At 36.8% G+C, this 19,765-nt stretch overlaps 1 protein-coding gene across 4 annotated transcripts in view; it reads right to left on the bottom strand.

The window, feature by feature from the left end:
- The window catches only part of FRAS1 (Fraser extracellular matrix complex subunit 1), a 470,538-nt gene that overhangs the window by 149,097 nt on the left and 301,676 nt on the right, over positions 1–19,765 (bottom strand). For all 4 annotated transcript variants that reach the window (XM_035293463.3, XM_002745679.6, XM_078367938.1 and 1 more), the window contains 2 exons: positions 18,265–18,591; positions 1,467–1,620 (listed from right to left, as the gene is read on the bottom strand). In XM_035293463.3, coding sequence (XP_035149354.3) covers positions 1,467–1,620; positions 18,265–18,591 — 481 coding nt within the window. The remainder of the gene's footprint in view (positions 1–1,466; positions 1,621–18,264; positions 18,592–19,765) is intronic.

Here is a 19,765-nt window from a genome sequence, read left to right on the forward strand (position 1 = left end):
TGTCTTTGTGGACATTGGAGTCATTTTCAAATTAAAGTTAATGTTTTCCCTCCCTACAGAAAATATATAATTAAAAAAACCTGGTAGCCCAAAGGAAAAACAGATTTTTCTTCCTCTGCTATTTAATATGCCAAATGAGTTTTTACTTTTAATGAATATAATTTTCATTTTCCAATGGTCAATTTAGTTATTTTTAAAAATCAACATTTTTAAAATTTTTATGTCATCTTGTTGTTTCCACACAGTTTAAATTCCTTCTTTTATGTCTTTAAATCATTTTACATATGCTTATTTCATAGTTTTTGTAAGACTGTTACTTTATTTGAAATTCTTGGGATTTTAACCTTCTTGTTTATTTTGGTTATGGTACTACATTGTTCCCTCCCATATTCCATAATTTTAAATCCTAAGCTTCAATGGTTTCTTCTGAGAATCCCGTGTGGCCTAGCAGAGAATAGGCCTTCTGTAATTTCTACTAGTTTCAATAAAGAACCCAAGATGTATCATAGGCCTGAGATTAATTTTCATAAAATACCTGAGCTTCAGGTTTCTTAGACAAGATATATACTCTAATTTAACCCGAGATTTACAGGAAAAAATTGGCCTATATTTCTGATTTTTCACCAGGCTTTTTTTTCTACTCTGACTCCAAGAAAGAGGCAAATTTCTCTGCCATCTCTCTGTGCTGATGAGCTCCTGGTTTCTCCTCTGTCCGTGTAATTGAAGACATGTCTTTCCAGAGTCCTGGTTTTATGCAGCATCTTAATTCCAATGCTCTGTCTCTACATGAACAGTAAGTTCCATACCCCCAGGTTATTGAGACATGCACAACACCTTTTGGAGAAGCTATGCTATTAGTTCATGCAATGACTGGCTTTCAGTACCTTCTTTGTTGCTGGCACCCAGAGATTTGTCTCTATCCTTGGGAAGTCAGCTATGAACACCTTATAATTCCTGTTATATTTTATCCAGCATTTCTGGGTGATGATAATGGTAAATTTCTCAGGTTTTCATACTTGGCTATCTTGCTGGAAGTAGAATTAACACTGGAGAACACTGAAAAATGTTTTTATGTATTTTTTTTAAGTCTCATCAAGAAGTCTAGTGACAGTCTAAAAGACATATAAGGTGGAGTTTGAGAGCCTGACCTTTGAAATTAAGCTGACATATATTAGCTAAGTGACTTTCATCAAGCTACTTTACCCCAGGTTTTTACCTGTAAAATGAAGTTGATTTAAAACTTAAATTTAAGGTGTTATATATAATATGTTTATAACATTCATTACACTACCTAGTAATGTGTACGGTATGATAGCTATCATAATTATTGTTTTTAAAGGAGATTTGTAAGGTATTAGAAAGCTCAGTTCATTGGAATTGCAACCTTGCTGCTTGCTACTCTCCAATAGCAAACCCTAGATTACTGAATGCAATGATGAAACCATGCCAAAGGAAAAACTAGTTACCAAATTGGGGGTGGTCTTGTGTAATCTCGTAGATGATTTCTTCAGCACTGGCACCAGGAGCCTCAGCCTGTAAGATTCTGTTGGTAATCTGCAGCATGCCCCCTTCTGGAACCCACACCATTGAATTAGCCACAAGCTGAAGACCTCTATCATTCTGAAACAAAAATAAAATGCAGAATTAGGTCCAAGCAAAATAAGAATATATCAGTTCTTAAACACATAAGTTATCCAGTTTGGTTGTTGATAAAGATCATCTAATAAGAGAGAGACTGATTCACAGCTTTAGAGTCACTCTGTAGACTTTGTATTATATGTAGACATATGCACATTTGTCTATATATTTACACATGTATATATCTTGCTTTTTCTTTCAGTTTATCATGAACAACTTATTTAGAAAGACTAAGTCTCTCCATTTCTTTCTTTCATCTGTCCATCTACCTGTTTTTCTATCTTCTCCACCCACCCATATTTAAGAATTATTCATTAAGCTCCTATTATATGCCAGCTCCATTGCTAGAGGCCTGGTATATACAAGATGTCTACAGCAAAACCTCAACGTCAGAACTTACGGTCTAGTAGGAAAGACAGACACATAAATAATTAGGATGCTTCACAAGTAATGATCTATAAGAAGCTTGAATAGGGAGCGGTGGGAGAATAGAGGAAGGAAGCCTCGGGAAGATTTTCCTGAGAAAAATAATTTTATTCTCAAATAACAAAAACATGGGATTTCTAAGTAGAGACATGGTGAAACATATTCCAGACAGAGGGCCTAGCTTAAGCAAAAACAAAGATGAGAGACAATGCACTATATATTTCATAAAATGTCCAAGTGTCTGGGGCCAGAAGGGCCCAGGGAGCCAGGGAGAGGAGTTGGTAAAAAGTGACACTGTCTAATGGAAGGTTAGTAGGAGATAGAAGCTACGCTAAACATCTCAATTCATCTCATCAGCACTGGAAAGTCAACATGAGTCTCCAGGGAAGAAAATGGGATAAACAGATCTAGGTTTTAGAAAGATAGGCTCCAATGGCAGAAGATGGAAGTGACTAGCACTGAGATAAATCTAGAGCAGAAGATACTATTTAATGGCTCATGGGAGAGAAAATGAGAGCCTATGAGAGAGTAATTGCAGTGGCAAATCCAGTGGCAATTCATTGTAGACAGAAATAGATTCTAGAAACATCACAGAAGCAGAACTGACAGGACCTGATGGCCAATAGAAGGTGAAGCAACAACAGTTAGGTGCAGCTGTCTGGAAGAAATAATCTACTTAGCACTTCTGAGAAGGTAATAATTTTAATTGCCAAAGCTAGTATCATTAAAAGTCCTGCCATTTCTGCTTTGCAAGGCACACACCCTCTTCCAAAGCCCCATAATTGACATTTTCCACTGAATGAGATGAGAGAGGCTGCCAATGTTCAGTTTTCAGTTTGTTTTCATACTTCAAAAATTAACAAGTCTGATATTTTAAAATAGGATATTTTAGAAGGGATGGTTTTCTAAATTATTATTACTTTCAAATATGCCAATAAACTGAACAGAGCAAACACCACTCCCAGGAGAAGAATATTTTGAAGAGAAAACAATGAGAATTTTTTTGCTCACTTGGCACTTGAGCATCTCCCCTCTCAGGAGGCAGTGATGGCTACTGTCATCATATATACACCAGGAAGCTAAGTCAAACAGTGCCCATGAGAACAGCAGCAAAGGCACTTTCTATCCTAATTGGTGCTTGGGGCAAGATCCCAGAGAATATTCTCCTTCCTCAATTGACACAGCATATTATTTATAAAACATCAAAAGTGTATTAAAAACTTTGTATATAATCCACTAGAATTCTGAGGGAAAAGGCTCTATTAACTCCAGCAGTCTTATATGCATACCATGAAATACTTGCGTCCAGGTTTCTTAATTGTTAGAAATATTTCTAATAGCAGAAGCCTACTCAACTTTGATTTTGGTTATAGAGACCAGTCATATGCCAACAACCACATTATTAGGCTGAGTAGACAGTGTGGTTTTTCAGATTCTAAGCAAGTAAGCAGTATGACCCAAATGCATGTTCCCCGAAGGCTTTCCCACTATATCTCCACATTGGCTATACTTATCAATATGATTCTCTGTAATTCCTGTGTGAGTGTAACTTTTTAGACAGTACACCTTGTGACTCAGTGTGCAGAAACTAGTAGCAACTGGAAGCTCATTAAAATGTTCAGTATCTCAGGTCTCATCACGATTGCTTGAATCATAATCTGCACTTTGTGCAGACATACTAAAGCATGAAAAGCATGGTCCAAGGTAGAGATTGCAATGGTTTTAGAGTGGTTCTCCTGAAGGTTCACAGCTGGGCCTTTTAGAATATTTATGTCTATAGCAGGGTAACACATATGCCTCCATTTCTGAATAATTTTTTTTTTACAGTGCATAAGGAGAAAGAGATAATACTGTCTAAGGAAAAAAAAAGCATAATTCTTGGAAATCAACAAGATGGCAGAATAAGCGATTCCAGCTCTAAACCCCCTAGAGAACACTAATTTTCACAACCACCTACAGATGACAATGCCTTCATAGGAGCCTGGGGTCTAGCTGAAAGTTTCCAGGAGCCCAATGGAGTAAAAGAAAAAAAAATAGATGGCAATGAAACAAAAAAAAAATAGTTTCATTTTAACCTAATACTGTCCTCTAAGTAGGCACAACTCAAGGCTTAGAGAGATCCCTTCAGCCCACAATTTCTCCTACAGAGGAAAGTAAGATTGAAGTGAGTACCCAGCTTCCCCAGCCTCATGAGATCCTGCCTAAGAGATCAGCTTCTGTCTTACCCCATCCAGAACACTAAGGGGACTAATATGTCTCCTCAGCTGTCTGGGGACAGGAAGGAGCAGAGAATAGGGGTAGAGGCTTACAGCAACCACTGTATAGATTTCAACAAACAGTTGCAGATTCTACCAACTGGCTAATGAGCTCCACCAAGAGCCATGCTCACAAACCCTGTAAGATACCTCACCTGCAGATATACAAATGAGCTAACAAGTACCCCAAGACTCCATGCACCCCTTCCTATAGCCAGCACGCCATACTCCCGTGAAGGGAGTACATACAGTCTCTTCAGATGGTGCATATGAGCCCATGTAGACAGCAAAAACACACATCAACAGTTGCCTGACTCTGCTAAACTGAGTAGAAGGCATGCAACCTTAAATATTTCAGGAAACTGACATGAGGAAAATAAACAAAGGCTCTCAGAACCCTGCTTGATGGTGCAGGATCAAGAGAAGGCATACAATCATAAGACTTCCCCTAAAGAGAGAACAAGAGGAGTGAAACAGAGACATCAAGAGAAAAAGTTTTAGAAGAGCTTCAAATCTTTAGTTTGGCTGACTAGTGAAGGTCTTTCTCTCCTGAAGCCAGGCAGTAAAGACTGGAGTAAGTGATCACTTTTTCAAATGCAAACATAGCAATGCAAGCCTTCAAAGAACATATAAAAGAAACTACAAAAACATGATACCACCAAAGGAACCAAATAAAGCTCCAGTGGCTGACCCCAAAGAAATGAAGATTTATGAACTGCCTGACAAATAATTCAAAATAATCATCTTACAGAAGCACAGTGGACATCTTAAAGAAGTAAAACAATCTTAAGTAGATTACTAAACAAACTCAAGAAAACAACACATAAAACTAAAGGTTTGACAAAAGATAGAAACCATAAAAAGAACAAATCAAATTCCAGAGCTGAAGAATATAACAACTGAACTGAAAAATTCAATAGAACACTTCAATAGCAAACTCCATCAAAAAGAGGAATGAGTCCATAAACCCAAAGATCATTAGAAACTATCCAGTCAGAGGAAGAATAACAACAAAAATAAAAAAGAATGAACAAAGCTTACAGAATGTATGGGACACCATCAAATACACTAACATAACCTATAAAGGAAATTCCAAATTAAGCTGAGAAAGATAAAAGGGCAAAAAGCTTATTTAAAGAAATAATAACAGAAAACTTTCCAAATCTGTAAAGGGAAAGAAGCTTTCAAATCCATGAAGCCCAGAGAACTCCAAATAGATAGAACATGAAGAAGTCATCACCAAGACAAATTATCATCAGCCAAATTCTACCAGAGGTACAAAGAGGGGCTACTACCATTCCTTCTAAAACTATTCCAAACATTAGAAAAAGAAAAATTTCTCCCTAATTCATTTTATGAGTCAAGCATCATCCTGATATCAAAACCTGGCAGAGACACACACACAAAAAAGAAAATTTCAGGCCAATATCCCTGACAAACATTAATGAGAAAATTCCTGATAAAATACTGGCAAACTGAATCTAGCAGCATGTTAAAAACTTATCCACAATGATCAAGTCAGCTTCATCCCTAAGATGCAAGGCTGGTTCAAAATATACAAATCAATAAATGTAATCCAACACATAAACAGAACCAATGACAAAAATCACATGATTATCTCAATAGATGCAGAAAAGGCCTTTGATAACATTCAACACCCCTTCATGCTAAAAACTCTCAAGAAACTAGCTATTGACAGACTGTATCTCAAAATAATAAGAGCTATGACTAACCCACAGCCAATATCATACTGAATGGGCAAAAGCTGGAAGCATTCCCTTTGAAAACCAGCACAAGACAAGGATGCCCTCTCTCACCACTCTTATTCAACACAGTACTGAAAGTTCTGCCCAGGACAATCAGGCAAGAGAAATAAATAAATGGTATTCAAATAAAAAGAGAGGAAGTCAAATTGTCTCTGCTTGCAGATGACATGATTGTATATTCAGAAAATCCCATTGTCTCAGCCCCAAATCTCCTTGAGCTGATAAGCAACTTCAGCAAAGTCTCAGGATACAAAATCAATATGCAGAAATCATAAGTATTCCTACACACCAATAACAGACAGAGAACCAAATCATGAGTGAACTTTCATTCACAATTGCTACAAAGAGAATAAAATACCTAGAAATACAACTAACAAGGGATGTGAAGGACCTTTTCAAGGAGAATTACAAACCACTAGTCAATGAAATAAGAGAGGACACAAATGGAAAAACATTCCATGCTCATGGGTAGGAAGAATCAGTACTGTGAAAATGGCCATACTGCCCAAAGTAATTTATAGATTCAATGCTATGCCCATCAAGCTACCATTGACTTTATTCACAAAATTTTTAAAAAACTACTTTAAATTTCATATGGAACCAAATAAGAGCCCATATAGACAAGACAATCCTAAGCAAAAAGAACAAAGCTGGAAGCATCATGCTACCTGACTTTAAACTATACTACAAGGCTACAGTAACAAAAACAGCACAGTATTGGTACCAAAACAGACATATATAGACCAATGGAACAGAGAGAGGCCTCAGAAATAATGCTATCTATCTACAACCATCTGATCTTTGACAAACCTGACAAAAACAAGCAAAGGGGAAAGGATTCTTGTTTAATCAACAGTGTTGAGAAAACTGGCTAGCCATATGCAGAAAACTGAAACTAAACCCCTTCCTTACACCTTATACAAAAATTAACTCAAGCTGGATTAAAGACTTAAACATAAGACGTGAAACCATAAAAAACCCTAAAAGAAAACCTAGGAAATACTATTCAGGACATAGGCATGGGCAAAGACTTCAAGACTAAAACATCAAAAGCAATGGCAACAAAAGCCAAAATTGACAAATGGAAACTAATTAAACTAAAAAGCTTCTGCACAGCAAAATTCTCAAAAGTTAATCACAAATAATTTTGAAAGCTGCAAGAAAAAAATGACTTGTCACATATAAGGGAATTTTATAAGACTATCAGATTACTCAGCAGAAACCTTGCAGTTTTCTGACAAAATGAGATGATATATTCAAAACACTTAAAGAAAAAACTGCCAATCAAGAATAATTTACCAGGCAAAGCTGTCATTCAGAAATGAAGGAGAAAGAAAGCCTTTCCCAGACAAAGGCTGGGGGAGTTTGTTACCACTAGAGTCCTGTCTTATAAGAAATGCTAAAGGAAATTCTTCAAGTTAAAATGAAAGGACACTAATTAGCAACATGAAAACACATAAAAGTATAAAACCGAGGAACAATCCAAGATGGCCGATCGCTAACATCCCGGGACTGCAGCTCTCAGGAAAGGCGCGGAGAACTAGAGGATGCCACACTTTCAGACAAATTCAGGTCGCTCACGGAGCAAAAGATCCCCCAGTGGAGGAAACACACGGATGGCCAGCGCGACTCTCGTGGCCGGCACAGCAGTTCCACCGGCACCTCTGCGGGCAGCTCTTGGAGCAGAGTAAACAGGTTCGGAGGACCCGCATGGGTCCCCAGCAGGACACCAGAGCCAGGCGCAGCGGCTGTGACGGTACCTCGGTGCGGCAGCGCTCAGCACAGAGTAAACGGGACCGGTTCCCCTTCTGACCAAGGTTTGGAGCCCCGGAAAGGCAGAGGCGCCTACTACGGACACAAGAAGGAAGCCAGACAGGAGAATCCTGGGCAGAAAAGCACCGTAAGTTTTAATGCAGCTGCTCTGGCCCTGGGAACTAACAACCTGGACATCCACTCAAGAGACCTAATCTAAAAGTTGGTAATTTGAAAGACAGCAGGAGGATAAATTTACAATGACGGGAAGAAACCAGCGTAAATAAGCTGAGAATACTCAAAGTCAGAACGCCTCTCCCTCTAAAGATGATCACAGTTCCACATCAACAATGGAACAAGGCTTGATGGAGAACGAGCACATCCTGATGACAGAATCACTCTTCAAGGAATGGATAATAACAAACTTCGGTGAGTTAAAAGAACATGTTGTAGCTCAATGTAAAGAAACTAGGAACTTTGAAAAAAGGTTTGATGAAATCCTATTGAGAATAGACAACTTAGAGAGGAGTATGAGTGAATTAATGGAACTGAAGAATACAATACAGGAACTCAGAGAAGTATGCACAGGTTTAAACACTAGAATTGTTCAAGCAGAAGAAAGGATATCAGAGGTCAAAGTCCAACTTAATGAAATAAAACGTGAAGAAAAAATTAGAGAAAAAAGGATAAAAAGAAATGAGCAAAGTCTCCAAGAAATGTGGGACTATGTGAAAAGACCAAATTTACGTTTGATAGGTGTACCTGAATGCCACGGAGAGAATGAATCCAAGCTGGAAAATACCCTTCAGGATATTATTCAGGAAATTTTTCCTAAACTAGCAAAGCAGGTCAACATTCAACCTCAGGTAATACAGAGAACACCACAAAGATATTCCTCAAGAAGAGCAACCCCAAGGCACATAATTGTTAGATTCAACAGGGTTGAAACGAAGGAGAAAATACTAAGGGCAGCCAGAGAGAAAGGTCATGTTACCCACAAAGGCAAGCCTATTAGACTTACAGCAGATCTCTCAGCAGAAACTCTACAAGCCAGAAGAGAGTGGGGGCCAATATTCAACATCCTCAAAGAACACAACCTTCAGCCAAGAATTTCATATCCAGCCAAACTAAGCTTCACAACTGAAGGAAAAATAAAATCTTTTATGAACAAGCAAGAACTCAGAGATTTTATTACCACCAGGCCTGCTTTACAAGAGCTTCTGAAAGAAGCATTACACACAGAAAGAAACAACCAGTATTAGCCTTTCTAAAAATATACCAAAAAGTAAAGAGCACCAACATAAAGAAGAATTTACACCAACGAATGGATAAAACAGCCAGTCAACATCAAATGGCAGTAACCCTAAATTTAAATTGACTAAATCCCCCAATCAAAAGACACAGCCAAAACCCAATGGCATGTTACATCCAGACCTGTTTCACATGCAAGGATACACAAAGACTCAAAACAAAGGGATGGAGAAAGAGTTACCAACCAAATGGAGAGCAAAAATAAATACTAAATAAATAAAAAGTAGGAGTTGCAATTTTCGTATGGGATAAAATAGATTTTAAAGCAACAAAGATATAGTGGTAAAAGGATCAATGCAACAACAAGAGCTAACGATCCTAACACCCAGATACGAGACTTAGATTCAATGAGACAGAAAATTAATAAGGATATCAAGGACTCAAACTCAGATCCAGAACAAGTAAACTTAATAAATATTTATAGAGCTCTCCACTTCAAATACACAAAATATACATTCTTGTCAATACCACATCACACCTACCCATAAGTTTAAATGAAACATTGATTGGCCATTATTAATATCCAATTTTTTTCAAAATAAAGCAATATTTCCATTTACTCTCCCTCTTTCTCTTCCTCTTTCTTCCTCTCCTTTACTTATTTTTTTTCTTTCCTTCTCTCAAAAAAAAAAAAAAAAAGAAAAAAAGAAATCAACTTGTAAACCTCTAGATTCAGGTCGGCAATGTCTCTCTCATTGCTTGATTTCCTTCCTTCCCTTTCCTCCCTCCCTCCCTGCTTCCTCCCTTCCTTCCTTCCTTCATCCCTTACTTCCTCCCTACCGTCCTCCTTCCCTCCCTTCCTGCCTTCCTCCCCCCGCAAAAAAAAGTATAAAGCCCACTGGAAAAGCTAAGAATATAATCAAAGGGAGAATAGTACTGTAATGGTGCTATGTAAATCAGTTTTAACTCTAGTATACAAGTTAGAAGAAAAAAGTATTACAAGTTAATATAACTACAAATTTTTTAAATGGATACATGATATAAAAAGATATAAATTGTGACATCAGTAACATAAAATGATGAGGGTCATGGAGAAGTATATAGTTTTGTATGCAATTGAAGGTAAGTTAGTCATCTTAAAATGGACTATTGTAAGATATTTTATGTAATCCTCATGGTAATCATGAAGAAAAACCTGCAGTAAATACACAAAAAATAAAGAGAAGTAAATCAAAACAAAACATACCACTACAAAAAAAAAAAATCATCAAATAACAAAGGCAAACAGCAAGAGAGAGAAAGGAAAAGAGGAACTACAAAACAGTTAGAAAATGACAAAATGGCAATAGGTAAGTCCTTACCTATCAACAATTAAATGTAAAGGATTAAATTCTCCAGTCAAAAAACATAAGAGTGGCTGAATGGACAGAAAGCAAGATCCAACTACGAAATGCATATAAAGAGATTCACTTTAACTTTAGGGATATTCATAGGCTGAAAGTGAAGGAATGGAAAAAAAAATATACCATGCAAATGAAAACCAAAATAGAACAGAGATGCCTATATTTGTATCAGGCAAAACAGCTTTGAAGTAAAAAAACATCGCAAGAGACAAAGAAGGTATATATGATAAAGAGGTCAAGCCATCTAGCAGGTATAATAATTATAAATATTTATGTATATAACATTAGCACACCTAGACATATAAAGCAAATATTAACAGAACTAAATGAAGAAATAAAGAGCAATACAATAATGGTAGGGGTTTTCAATACCCCACTTTCAACAATAGAGATCATCCAGATAGAAAATCAATAAAGAAATAGAGGACTTGAATAGCACTATGGAACAAATAGACCTAACAGACATATATAGAATATAACATACAACAGCAGCAGAATTTATATTCTTCTGAAGCACATATGGAACAGATGTCTAACACAGGTTAGAACAAATGTTAAGCCACAAAAGATGTCTTAAAAAGTTTAAGAAGATGGAAATCATACCAAGTATCTTATTTGGCAGTCCTAGCCAGAGCAATTAGGCAAGAGAAAGAAACAAAATATATCCAAATTGGAAAAGAAGAAGTTAAATTGTCTATATTTACAGATACCATGATCCTATATATAGAAAGAAATCTAAAGATTCCACCAAAAGGCTGTTAGGACTAATAAACACATTTAGTAAAATAAAACCAACATGCAAAATCGGTTGTGTTTCCATATACTAGCAATAAATTCTTTGAAAAAGAAATTAAAGAAAATAATCTTACTTATAATAGCATCAAAAGAATAACATAATTTGAAATAAAATTAACCAAGAAGGTGAAAGATATGCCATTGAAAACTATAAAATACAGGTGAAAGAAATTGAATAAGACACAAATAAATGCAAAGATATCCCATTTTATGAATTGAAAGAATTTATTTTATTAAAATGTCCATACAACCCAAAGCAATCCAGAGTTTTCATGCCATTCCTGTCAAAATTCCAATGACATTTTACACAGAAACAGAAAAACAAATCCTAAAATTCATATGGAACCACAAAAGTCCCCAAATAGCCAAAGCAATCTTGAGCAAGAAGAACAAAGCTGGTGGCCTCAGACTTTTTAACTCCAAATTACATTACAATGTTACAGTAATTAAAACATTATGGTACTGGAATAAAAACAAATACATAGACCAGTGGAACAGAAGAGAGAGCCCAGAAATAAATCCACACATTTATGACCAACTAATCTTCAACAGGAGTGCAAAGAATATAATAAAAGGAAAGGAGAAAAGAATAGTCTCTTCAATAAATAGTGTTGGGATTGGATAGCCTCATGCAAAGAAACGAAATTACACCATACACAAAAACCAACTCAAAATGGATTATAGGCTTAAACAGAAAACCTGAAACTATAAAAGACCTAGAAGAAAACATAGGGGAATAGCTCCTTGATATAGGTCTTAGCAACCATTTTTTTGGATATAGCACTAAAAGCATGGGAAATAAAAGCAAAAATACATGGGATTATGTCCAACTAAAAAGCATCTGCACAGCAAGGGAAACCATCAACAAAATGAAAAGGCAACCTATGGAATGGGAGAAAATAAGTGTAAAACCAATATCTGCTAAGAGGTTAATATCTATCATATATAAGAACCTCCTACAACTCAAAAGCAAAAAAATTCAAATCATTAAAAAATGAGCAAAAAAGTTAAATAGGCATTTTCCAAAGAAGACATACAATGGCTAACAAGTATATTAAAAGCATAAATAATCATGAGGAAAAGGCAAAGCAAAATTACCTCACATTTGTCAGGATGGCTATTTTTAAAAAAGGTAAATGTTAGAGAGGATTTGGAGAAAGGGAATCCTGGTACACTGGTGGAAGGAAAATAAATTCATACAGCCACTAGGCAGGCTCCTCAAAACTTAAAAAACAAACTACCACATGATCTGCAATCACATATCTGGATATACACCCAAAGGAAATGAAATCAATATGTTGAAGAGATATCTGTACTTCCACATTCATTATAGCATTATTCACAATAAACAAGATACAGAATCGACCTAAATGTCAATCAATGGATAAATGGATATGTAATGGAATATTATTCAGACTTAAAAATGAGGGGAATCCTGCTATTTGCAACAACATGGAAGAAACTGGTATATATAAAACTTGCTAAGAGAGTAGATCTTATGTTACCACAGAAATAAGCAAATAAATAAAATCAGTAAACAAGGCAGGAGAAAACTTTATGAGGTTAGGAATATGTCTAAGACCTGGATAGTGGTGATGGTTGCATCTGCACAGCAGGTTTATCCTCAAACTGAAGTTGCATGCATTAAATATGTAGAGCTTTTTACATGTCAATCATTCGTCAGTAAAATGGTTTGTTTTTGTGGTGTTGTTTTTTTTTTTTTTTTAAAGAGGCTGGGCGCGGTGGCTCATGCCTATAATCCCAGCACTTTGGGAGGCCGAGGCGGGTGGATCACGAGGTCAAGAGATCGAGACCATCCTGGTCAACATGGTGAAACCCCTTCTCTACTAAAAATACAAAAATTAGCTGGGCATGGTGGTGCACGCCTGTAGTCCCAGCTAATTGGGAGGCTGAGGCAGGAGAATTGCTTGAACCCAGAAAGCGGAGGTTGCGGTGAGCTGAGATTGTGCCATTGCACTCCAGTCTGGGTAACAACAGGGAAACTCCGTCTCAAAAAAAAAAAAAAAAAAAGAAGCAGCAGTAATCTTCCCACTCATCATGATGAACATATCTGTTTCTTATTATTGTTTTCTTTTGGAGAGGGTTCAGGGAATATTCAAGAAGAGATGGATGGAAGAGTACAGATCATCTGTTCTACATTTAAGGTGTCCAAAAAGCCAAATTTTAACTTAATTTCCCCAATGGTTCTGACGTTTTAGAATTTTCTGTATCTCCTCGTATTTTTTTTCTGCACGTGGTATATATATCCCTGCCAGCTCAAGAAATTAGTTATATTATCAGCTGAATAATCTGCCCAATAATATTTTATAGATCCTCCAGAGGACTACATTAGCAGGCAATAAAACCCCAACAAGTAAAACTGGGGGCATAATTAAAACAGTGCTTTAAATTAAATGGTTCTTCTAATTCATTTCATAGAACAATAGGCATGCAGAAATGGTAATAAAGTTTAGCCATTATATATCATATTACAAATAAAAATATTAATGTTATAAACCAGAAATGATGGCATAAGCCTCCATCTTTTGGAGAAAAAAAGATCACAAACAAAATGAAAACTTCCCCCCAAAATTAAAGGTTGAGTCCTAAATGAAAAACGTTAGCTGAAATGATAATGTACTCTAACCCTAGGCCAAAATATTCAAGATAAAAGTTTTAAACCTCACTAAATAGAAGATGACTAATGTTGAATGTAAAAGTGACCTTATAATTTTACATGTTCTGTAAAAATATACCTTAATTTGCAAGGGCTCATTTATATTAAAATTAAAATTTAATCTCATAGGACACTGTGGAAAAGATCATGTGGGATGGAGTGCAGTGGTGAATTTAGCAGCATAAAGAAAGAGGGAAAGATAATTGGACTGTTTCTATTTGTCAATGTGTATAATAGCCCCAGAAGCTTGCTATTTCAAGTCAAGAGTATAGAACCTTTGTTCCATGTAGATTTAAACCAGTATATGTATATTTAAGCAAACGTTTTCTAATTATGCACCTTATAAGACACTGAATTGAACAATCTAATCAAACCCACCAAAAGGTGAACCCCTCATATATGCCAAGGATTTAGTTATTCATGATAGAGACTGTTAGTCTAAAAATGTTTACAAGAAATAAACATTTTTATGCCATTGATATTTGTAATTCTCATAAATGTCATTATTATCAAACTGTGTCCTTGCAAGACAACAAATGAGAGTTAGGCATTAATGACATTGAGGGAAAACACCACAGGGCTATTTATCTGTACATGGGCCTTACCACAGATAAACAGCCAGAGAGGATTCTCAGCAATAGAATTTTCCATCTACTTCCTAGCATGACAGTTGGGGACATTTGACATGAAAGCGTTACCCAGTTGAAGAAAATGCTGTACAAAGAATAACAAAGAAGCTCAGAAAGTTCATCAGATGTATTGCCAGAGTGGAAATAAAGGCATGATTTCCAGAGGTATCTTAAGGAATGAAAAAGAGGGCAATTCCTTGAAACCCCAGCAGTAGAGAGAAGCCCACCAATAAGTATGACATTTCCCTGTCCACATTTTAGCCCTTATTAGATGTCATATTGCTTTAGAATCATGTCTGTAGCAGGCTTAGCTTTAGTAATCCCCCCAATTAATGAAAGCCTGTTCAGTAGAGCATTCTTTTTACTTTTTAATCTGTTTTATTTCTTTTACCTCCTTCCTCCAACAGAGCATGTTTCGACATCAGTCCTGGTTATATTTTCTCCTCAGCAACTCGTGGCAGTCAATCACTGCCAGGCCAAAGATAAAAACATAAGTTTGGGGGAAGTGATGTAGAACTTGAAAAACAAGGGTTGAACTAACAGCTTCTCTACTCAGTCCCAGATAGGCTACCACAGAAGTGCCCTAAGGGCTTCTCATCTGATGCAAGAGATGGATTGGAAGGCAGAAACACAGGCACCAGCCTCACTCAAGCCATTGCATACATCCATTATCCATCAATCCAAAAAAAAAAAAAAAAAAGTACTGAACTCCTACAACGTGCTCTACTCAAGAGAGTAAGACTGAAATAATCCCTGTTCACACATAGGTTCCTTTCTCGATCCCTTCCTAGTTACCTTGACAGGTTGCATTTTCTGTTGAATAATATTTGTAATTCTTTCACTAGGAATTAAACACAATCCATTTAAACTATTGGCTAGACATCAGCCAATAATCAGCCTCACTCCAGATTTAATAACTAGGCAGCCACAGGGTAAGAACTTACATGCCCATCCTCAATAGTGGCTGTTAGAATGAAATCAGTCATGTCTGACAATGCATCTACAAGAAGCCATAAGAGTTGAGGAGGTTTTTCTTCTTGGGCCCAGAATACTTAATAATTATAAATACTCTCACTTGTAACAAGGTGCAGTGATTTCAGAGAAAGATTATAGAAAGCTTGGGGCCCAGCTTGGATAGAACATTGAGAAAATGACTAAATTACTGTCTCCCTTCTATCCATTAAGGGGATAAGGATATATATGACCAACACACTGAAAAATACTAGCTAGAATGAAAAGAGTCTCATAGTTAAGTGTAGGAGGCAGACACACTTGAGATGAAATCATAGTTCCAGCACTAAGCACCTTTATGAAAATGAATGTTTTTCAACCTCTTTGTGCTTCTGTTTCCTCTTTTGGAAAATTAGAGACAATAATTATGCAAACATCACAGAGTGATCATGAGATCAAATGGAACAATTCCCATCCAAGCTTTAGTGTCTAATATCAAAAACAAAACCAAAAAACTTCTACCCATAATAGAATTTCCATTAGAAAAATTAAGGTCCCATAGCCTCTATTCTAACCTCCTTTACCAAGACATTATAAAGATCAGCAGAAGAGATAAGAAAATAAGAGATGATGAAAAAAATTGAATTCCTAAAAGGAAAACTAGCACATATTTTTATAAGATTGCCAATATTGCTGTCAAGTGCGTTATTAGTACTTCCTGATGAATGCTGAGGCTCCAGTCACAGGTTTCATTTTTCCAATCCATGGCAGGTAACCACAACATCATAGGAGAGAGGGATGAAAAGGGGCACAGGGCAGAACTTAAACTCACTTTTCAGGAATCACAGACAGATACAGCAAATACCTACATGACTCACAAGTCACAAAGATTCCAAAACTCTGTGCCTTGTGGTTTATTTATGAATTAAATTTTCATTTTTCTTGGTTTTGTTCAGGTAGTCAAAGCAGCTAAAATCCTAGAAATGTCCTCCCATCTTGAGCCATTCCACACAAAATGATTATACAATACACTGAACTGAGCTTCAAACATGGAAATGGAAGTCACAACAGGAAAGGCAGCTGCCAGGGTAGCACTGAAATCCTCTAACGACCTTTGGAAAGAAACCAAGAAGGAAGAAACGAAAACTTCTTTGTCTGTCTAGACTTCATCTCTCCAGAACTATCATCTCCCAGGGCAATTGTAAGAGTGTGATAATTAGGATGAGCTACAAGGTGGCTATCTGCCAACCCCATCTCATCAGCCTTCACTCGCTCCCATCTTTCTCATACTGCCTTCGGTGCTTTCAGCAGCTGCAAATAACAAGACAGGAAACTGAGAAATTACCTAGCAGACCATGTTAGATTCAGCTGTTCACCTTCACAGGATCAACCGGATCAATCGCAAATTTTGAGTGATCACTGATGAGAAAGTGACAAGTGGTTTTAAACTGTCCTCAGCAAATCAGTCTCTCTAGCTAACCATTAATGACACTTCAGTAAGCAGTGATATTTGAAATAAAATGTTTAAGAATTATATTTCCCAATCTACTACCACAAGAAAGAGCCATTCTTGACGCAATTGAGAAAAGGACATTCAAATATTGTTTAGTTTTGAAAATGTTTTTCAGGTCCCTTTGGTCTAGCAATGTATTAACCCAGTATTTCCTACAGTGTGAGAACCATCTCATTTTCAGTATCCAAGAACATTTTTGGTAGTATATGGACAAAATGTTGTAGAATGGTTATGTATTAATTTTAGTATTTTAGAAAAAAAGTATAATTCTACATTAAGCCCATGATTTAATAAGTATTATTTATTAGGATGAGGCCACAATAAAAAGTAAGTTGATACAAAGAAAAATATTAAGTAAATAATAGTACAGGTGCTTGTGGATATGGTGAAAAAAAGGTGGCATGTCAATGACTCAGGCTGAGCATCTATGCTATTTATTTATTTAATTTTGAGATATGGTCTTGCTCTGTCATCCAGGCTGGAGTGCAGTAGTGTGATCATGGCTCACTGCAGCCTCAACCTTCTGGGTTAAAGTGTTCCTCCCACCTCAGCCTCCTGAGTAGCTGGGATTACAGGTGCATGCCATCGCACCCGGCTAATTAAAAAAAAAAAAACTTTCGTAGAGACAAGATTTATCTATGTTGCTCAGGCTGATCTTGAACTCCTGAGCTCAAGTGATCCTCTTACCTCAACTTCCCAAAGTGCTGAGATTACAGGCATGAGCCACTGCACCTGACCCAATGCCGTTTATTGGCTCCTACTCCCTAGGGCAAAGATCCTTAGGATTACCAAGAGTTTGCTCATTCTACTTTAGTTGAGCTAAAAGAATGGCTGAACTCAACTTTTTTGATTCATTCAGATTATCTGACTATGAACTTCACATTTCATGAGCTGTTTTTGAAGGGCAGATAAAAACAGGAATACCTTGATTCTTATGGTTATGCTCAGGCAGGAGACAAAAGGATTAGTGGATAATAACAAGTTCTTATGGTGGTACCTCGATAAAAAAAGCTCAAAAGTGTCCCAATTTGTAGAGAACATGGGGACAGATCAACGGTGCTCCTAACAAGATACACAGTGCCCTCTATGTAATAGGTTATATTTGAATAAATGAATGACTACCCATATCTTTGTATCATAAAATAATATTATCAGCAGACATTCACATCTAGGTGCAAGAAAACTGTCACTCTAGGAATGACACCTACCTGAGGCACGGTCTTCACATGCAACAGTATATTACGGAAGGAATGTCCATCATTGGCCTGCAAGACTGCAACATCGGATGTACTGTCAGAGCCATCATGAGCATAGTGGAGAAGGCCTCTAGAGAGTTCATCCAGTTGGAATTGATAGATAGGGGCTGCTGGGGACTGAAGTGTTTGGAGCAATTGGCCATGAAGTGGAGGATTGATTACTTCTACGACCACATCCTGTGGGTTGTCATCATCTCGGATGTCAAGCAGCTGAGTGGTGATGGTTGCCCTCTCTCCTTTGCTGATATGGAGAACCTCATTTCTCAGCACATAGGGGGCCTGTGGAGTTGAAGGGAAGGAGCAGAGTCAGTTAATAAGGAAAGAAAGGACAATTCAGTGGACTAAATACCTGATTGTTATGTCTATGATTTTTGAGAAACTCCAGGTATTCTAGCAAAGCACCAAACTTTTCCATCGCATTTGTCAGAGACATGGTCAATCATAGTAACACAACAACTGATATTACTTCACACCTCTGGGTTCTAGAGGTTTATCAAGCCCCCTCAAGACTTGAGAGCTGCTAGCTTCTAAATCTCTAATTTCTCTGCTATCCTGAGAAATTATATTATATCCAAAGAGAGACTAATAAGAGGTATGGAATTTTGGGGCTTGCCTTTGGGAGGACACACTTCACTCCAGGCCATGTTGTAGTATACTAACTCAGAGGAGGCTACTTCTGCATCCTGAGCTCATGCTATTTCTAGTCCTTCCCAGTAATTTTCTTCAGTACTCTCATCCAATTCTTGATAGAGCCCCACCCCAAATCAGGTTACAAAGCCTGCCAACATTATGGTCTAGGTGACTAAGACAACCACCTGGCTAATTCATGTGACACTGCTAATTTATTATAGTAAAATTTAATGTGTTTTTCTTAGGTTTGTCAGGTTACCTCCCACCAACTTGAGTAAGGAGATAAAATGTTCTTTCATAAAGATAAAAGCTAATGAACCACAATAGAGAAAAAACAAAGTCAACCAAAAAAACTGAGGCCAGAAGCCAAAGAAAATATTATTTCAGTTTTTAAAAAATATCATTTGAAGTAGAATTATCTAGGACTTTTCACAACACACAGCCTTCTTTAATCCAAATGGCTTTCTTTTAAAACTACCCAAGCACCCTCCTGCCTCCTGGAAATTACAATCTCTGTTAAAGAAATGCCTAATGCATCATTATCATAGTCACATAGTGGGAAATTAGATGACAGTTACTCTTCAGAATTCCCAAGGAAGAATTCTACAACTGTGATTCTGTACATGGGAAGGAGTGACACCCTCCTATTCTGAAAAAGGAAAAGTCAAAGGTGATGTCAAAATCCACAAATGGAAAAGAAGAAATTAACTTGCGTGAGAAAATCTCAAGGAGGCTCAAGACCATATTGAAATATTGCAGAAATTTAAAGGAACAAAAATAAGTTAAAATTATTTTCTAAAATTCCATTTTAAAGACTTAAAAT

The sequence above is a fragment of the Callithrix jacchus genome, chromosome 3 (genome assembly GCF_049354715.1).
Source record: "Callithrix jacchus isolate 240 chromosome 3, calJac240_pri, whole genome shotgun sequence".
Lineage (NCBI taxonomy): Eukaryota > Metazoa > Chordata > Mammalia > Primates > Cebidae > Callithrix > Callithrix jacchus.